This window comes from Physeter macrocephalus, chromosome 14 (assembly GCF_002837175.3).
Source record: "Physeter macrocephalus isolate SW-GA chromosome 14, ASM283717v5, whole genome shotgun sequence".
Taxonomy (NCBI): domain Eukaryota; kingdom Metazoa; phylum Chordata; class Mammalia; order Artiodactyla; family Physeteridae; genus Physeter; species Physeter macrocephalus.
In genome coordinates this window covers 1459681-1464759 of record NC_041227.1, presented here as the reverse complement: position 1 = coordinate 1464759, position 5079 = coordinate 1459681, and the positions used below count along the sequence as shown (strand labels likewise).

General features: G+C 70.7%; 1 protein-coding gene across 1 annotated transcript in view; it reads right to left on the bottom strand.

Moving 5' to 3' along the window:
• Positions 1–5079, bottom strand: part of LAMA5 (laminin subunit alpha 5) — a 52685-nt gene that overhangs the window by 855 nt on the left and 46751 nt on the right. The window contains exons 59-78 of the mRNA XM_024128365.2: positions 4592–4771; positions 4347–4495; positions 4098–4268; positions 3862–3998; positions 3623–3776; positions 3327–3460; positions 3091–3253; positions 2897–3019; positions 2656–2804; positions 2433–2565; positions 2213–2359; positions 1978–2108; positions 1719–1883; positions 1494–1632; positions 1267–1412; positions 990–1182; positions 739–903; positions 467–629; positions 207–340; positions 40–133 (exon numbers count right to left, since the gene is read on the bottom strand). Coding sequence (XP_023984133.1) covers positions 40–133; positions 207–340; positions 467–629; positions 739–903; positions 990–1182; positions 1267–1412; positions 1494–1632; positions 1719–1883; positions 1978–2108; positions 2213–2359; positions 2433–2565; positions 2656–2804; positions 2897–3019; positions 3091–3253; positions 3327–3460; positions 3623–3776; positions 3862–3998; positions 4098–4268; positions 4347–4495; positions 4592–4771 — 2970 coding nt within the window. The remainder of the gene's footprint in view (positions 1–39; positions 134–206; positions 341–466; positions 630–738; positions 904–989; positions 1183–1266; positions 1413–1493; positions 1633–1718; positions 1884–1977; positions 2109–2212; positions 2360–2432; positions 2566–2655; positions 2805–2896; positions 3020–3090; positions 3254–3326; positions 3461–3622; positions 3777–3861; positions 3999–4097; positions 4269–4346; positions 4496–4591; positions 4772–5079) is intronic.

The following is a 5079-nucleotide window of genomic DNA, read 5'->3' as shown; positions in this document are numbered from 1 at the left end:
CCCAGGGGGGGGGGGGGGGTGTCGGGGGCCCCGGCTCACCTGCCAGGCGGTGCCACTGCCCGTCACACAGTGCCTCGGGGAGCGTCACCAGCGTGGAGAACGCGCCTGAACCCTCGTCTGCCCGCAGCAGGACCTGGGGCGGCAGCGCGTCACGAGGGCCCTGCCAACCCACATCTGGCCCTGAGGCTGCAGCCCAACCCGCTTACCTGCCTCCCCAGCACGCGCAGCTGCAGGTAGGGGGGCGCCGGGCCCCGACCCAAGTGGAAGACGAGGCCGGTGGCTGTCTGCGGCCGCACCTCCAGCTCCAGGCGCAGGTCAGGCAGTGTGGCCCCCAGGGTGTCTGCAGGGAGGGGCCGTGAGAGGAGGGAGGCCTCGGCCCCAGGCCCACCCCCCGTCCCGTTCTGGGCGTCACTCCCACCCCAGCCCCGGCACATAGGGGACTGGGGGACGCCAGCAGGAGACAGACCTAGAGTGATGGCTCCCCCGCTGCCTGCAAAGAACAGGCCCTTCTCCAGGGGACCGGAGAAGCAGGGTGTGGCCCCCACCACCCGGGTGGGAGCCCCCAGGAGCTGCCCGTCCAACCTCAGTCTCTTCACACAACCGCTGAACCCGGAGCGGCTGATGGCCACCTGTGTGTGGGCACAGAGGGGTGAGCTGGGTCAGCTCCCTGGGGTGCTGAGGAGGGCGGAGAGCGTCCAGCGGGGCAGGGGCGGGAGGCTGGGGCGAGGCGGCTCTCACCGGGAGCTGCGGGCTGTGGACACCAGCAGGGAGGCCCCCCACAAAGAGAGTGTGTGGCCGGGGGCCTTCCTCCCCCTGGTGCCGCCGGCCCGGCCCCTCCCGGCTCTGGGCCCAGACCCCATCCATCACCAGCTGGATCCGAGTCTTCTCCCAACGCACAGACACCTGGGAGTGGGAAGGCACATCAGGATGGGAGCCCCCAGGGCCGCCGCCCCACCCCGCCCCTGCATCCCCTCCCCCCAGCCCCTCACTGTATGCCACCGGCCAGTCCGTGAACGCTGGCGGCTCTGGACTCGGAGCTGGGGCCCAGGGCCTTCCGTCTGAGCGACAAAGCGTCCGTGGCTCAGGAAGAGGGCCAGGGAAGGGCTGCTGGCCGTCAGGGGGGCGGCGAGGAGCAGGAGCCCCTGGGGGGCATGCGGGCGGATGAGCATGTCAAGCCGCGACCTGGAAGCCAGGCGGCGGCATCAGCCTCGGGCTGCCCCCCTCCCCCCAGCAGCCCCCTCTCCCCACTGCCGCCCCTGGCCTTACCGGTTACTGGTGGGGGGCGGGACGTGTGCAAACTCCAGGTGACTGGACAGGGGACCCCCAAACTGGTAGGCGTCTCGTATGGCCCTGAGGGGCCAGGGTGGCGAGCAGGAAGCGTCCTGGGCGGGCTGCCGGCTGCGGCGGGAGGCCTGGGGGGGTCGGATGGGGATGAGGGAACGCAGGAATGCGTGGAGGCCACCTTCTGCCTACCCCAGCCCCACGTTCCCCACCTTCCGAGACACCGTGGCCCGCAGTCCTTGCGGGCTCTGCTCTGGGGCCTGGGTGCGAGGGGCCGGGTCGCAGCCTGAGCTCACGTTGATGCCCTCCAGGTTCTGCTGCAGGTCAAGCACGCGCTGCGGCCCCAGGAGCCTGCAGAGGGCAGGGGGTACGTGTGGGTCGGTGCTGGGCCGGGCCGGCGGGTTGTTGCCAGCCCTCCCGGGGCCCACTCAGCTCACCGCAGCACGAAAACGTTGCTGATGCAGCCGCTGAAGTTACGGAGGGCGTCGGACTTGGGCAAGCCCCCCAGGAAGAGCTGACTCGACCCCTCAGGCTGGGGCTGGGGCCACGGCCCCCGGTGGGGCTTCATCTCCTGAAGCTGGTCGTCCACATAGAGCCAGACCCTGGCGAGGAGAGCGGTGTTTCCTCCGCCCTGCCCCCCGCCCCCCCGGCTCTACTGCGCCCCCTCCCTGGAGAGGCCAGGTAAGCCGGACTCACCCCGTGGCGTTGCTGTAGAAAGTGACATAATGGGGGGCCCCATCGGCAAAGCCCCGTCGCGTTTTCACCTCGGTCCTTGCAAGCCGGAGGGTCACGTGGCCTCGCTGCAGGGACACCTCGCATGGCCCGGTCTGGGGACAGTGGCTGGGTCAGCGGGCCAGGCCGGGGGCCCAGACTCCCTCCCTCGGGCCACCAGCCCCACCCTGCTGCCCCAGAGGTGGCGGGGCGGACGTACCGGGGACTCTCGGTGGAAGAGCAGAGCGCTGTCCTGGCTGCTGCGGAAGCCGAAGCCAGAGTAGACGTTGCCCGTGAGGGGCACGGCGTTGCTGGGGAGCGCCAGGCGCAGATAGCCGTGGCCGTGGAAAGTCATGGCCCGTCCCACCTGCGGGCAGGGTGACCATGAGGGCCCGCGGCGGCCAGAGAGGGCGCGCAGCTGGGGGATGGCGGGGGCTCACCAGCAGGTCGGCGGTGCAGCCGGAGCTGATGCCCGTCGTGTTCAGCCTCTTGAGATCCACGTACTTGCCCAGAGCTTTGATGCCCTTGATGCAGCCGCGCACCGAGCCTCCGGAGGGGAAGAGCCGCCGCAGGCTGCGGGGACGGTCCGCGGGACGAGCGTCAGGGGTGGCCTCTCCCGGGCCCTGCCCGCCACGCCCGCCCCACCCCAGGGCCAGTGCTCACCTAGGGGGCAGCTGGCTGGGCGGCACGCCCCCCAGGTAGTAGGCGTCGGCCAGCTCCAGCGTGCTGTCCTGCTCCACGCTGAACACCGTGGTCCTCTCCACGCGCACCAGCACGCGCTTCCGGCTGCCCCCCAGCAAGAACACCTGGATCTGGGAAGCGCCAGCACGGGGTGGTACCTTCAGGGCGAGAGCTGCGACCCCCCCCCCCCCGCCCCTTCCCACACCGGGCCCTCCCCGAGTACCGCCTTGCTGGTCGTGGTCAGAGGCGGCGGGCGCTGCAGCGGGTCGGCCTCCTTCAGGCCCGCACCGAAGTCGTAGAGGAAAACGAGGCTGCCTTCCCGCACGGCCAGGCACAGGAACTGGTCCTGGTGGGGAGGGGAGGGTCAGCATGGGCCGGGCGGGCTGGCGGGCCGGGCCACGGGGACGGCGGACGTGCCTGGTGCCGCAGGAAGAAGAGGATCCCGCTGTAGGACACAAGCCGCAGCTCCTGGTCGAAGCGTTTGGTGTTGCTCAGCTGGCTCTCCACGCTGATGCGGGCGAAGCCGGAGCCGTCCAGGTAGGAGCCGTCCGTGAGCCATGGGTCCCCGGTCGACTTGGAGCTGCGGGTCAGAGGGGGCAGGGTCAGCCGAGGGCGGGCTGAGCCACGGTGAGGGGGGCTCAGGCCGCACGTACCGCGCACAAGGCTTATCCACGGCTGTGTCCAGCTGGAAGGTCTTCTCGAAGTTGTAGAGACTGACCACCTCTTCGTTCAGCGTGTCCAGCTCGATGCAGCCCCGGTAGCCGGGAAAGCGCAGGGGTTCGGGGGGCTGTGGGCACAGCGCACGGTCAGGGAGCCTCCGGCCCAGGACAGACCCAGGGGGAGGAACTCGGGCTACAGCGCGACGGGCCGAAGCCAGACCCTGAGCAGGGCTTCCTGGGACAGGGGCGCAGGGCGGGCTGGCCGCGCACCCAGGCCGCACCGGGCTCACCGTGAAGTTGTCAGGGTAGCCTCCCACGTAGAAGACAAAGTCATCAGGCTGCACGCCGAGCAGCCCTTCGGCTCCAGGGGCCACCGTATCACCCTTGGTCTCCTGGACCATCTGATTCTCCACTGTGACAGACATATGGCCAAACTGGAGGGTCCTGAGGGCAGAGGTAAGAGAGGGAGGCGTGGCCACGTGGCCACGCCTGGCGGTGGGGGGAGCACCGCGAGGGCCGGGCCTCCCACCTGTCAATGCTGACGGTCGCGAACTGTTCCCCGATGTCCTCGTCGATGCTGAGGGCCGTGGGGCCCGCTCCCCCGAGGCGGTACACCCAGTGCACCTTCTGGCCACGCAGAGCCACGCCCATGTAGTCGCCGGTGGCCTGTGGCGGCAGGAGACTCAGGGGGACAGGGACCCGGCATGGGCCACCCGCTCCGGCCTGGCGCCCAGCTCCACCCAGCCCACCAGGCCCGCCCGCTACCTGGCGGCTGCCCATGTACAGCACAAACTGGTCCCCGGCGAGCTGGCCGGGCGCCGGCTCTGGGCTCTGCAGGTAGAACTTGAGGGCGGTGTAAGAGACAAGGTTGGCGAGGTCCCGAGGGGTGCGCAGCTGCACCCCTGAGCTCCCGCTGAACTTCATGGGCACCTTGACCTGTGGGGGGCGCAGAGCCCGTCAGCGTCTGCCTCCCGGTCTCCCAGACACCCGCCTGGCCCTGGCACTCGCACCCACCTTATTGGCAGCACTCCGGGCCTGGGCGATGAGCTCCCGCACGCGGCCGATGCTGGCCGACAGGGCCAGGCTGGCGTTGTGCGTCCCACGGTTCTGCAGGAGGCTCAGCTTGGCCAGCAGCTGCGGCAGCGTCTTCTCCAGGGTGGTCACTGCAGGCGGGGAGGGGATGGGGGGAGGCAGCCCTGAGCCCCTGGCCTCCCCACCCCGGCCCGCCCTCTGTCAGGGCACCGCGCGCCAGGGCCCACCTGAGCGGCCTGCGTCGAGCACCACCCGGCCCAGGCCCTGGCTCTGCAGCCCCTTGTAGCGGCCCTGCCACCGCTCCACGTTTCTCTGCATGTCTCGAAGCCGGGACTGCACGCGGGCAGCCGTGTCCTGGGCTTCGGTGACCACGGCCTTGGCGTGGGCTATCTTCTTGCTTGTCTCGTCTGCGGTGAGCAGTGTGCAGGCTCAGCGGGGGGGCAAGTGAGGACCATCAGGAGGGGCCTCAGCCCCATCTGGGGAGACCACTAAGACCCCCCGTGCCGAGACCAGCGACGGGGATGTCACCCCCGCCCCGATCTCGTGAGAGCCTCAGGGCGGTGGAAACACCCCCCCCCCCCCCCCCCCCGTCGTCTCCCAGACGGCCCCTCCCGTGCCAGCCTCTCTCGCCACAGCTGGGTCACCCAGTGTCGGCTCAGCCCCGCCTCCCCGTGGCCCCACCCACCCCCCCCAACACCATCTCTCCCGCGCGCCC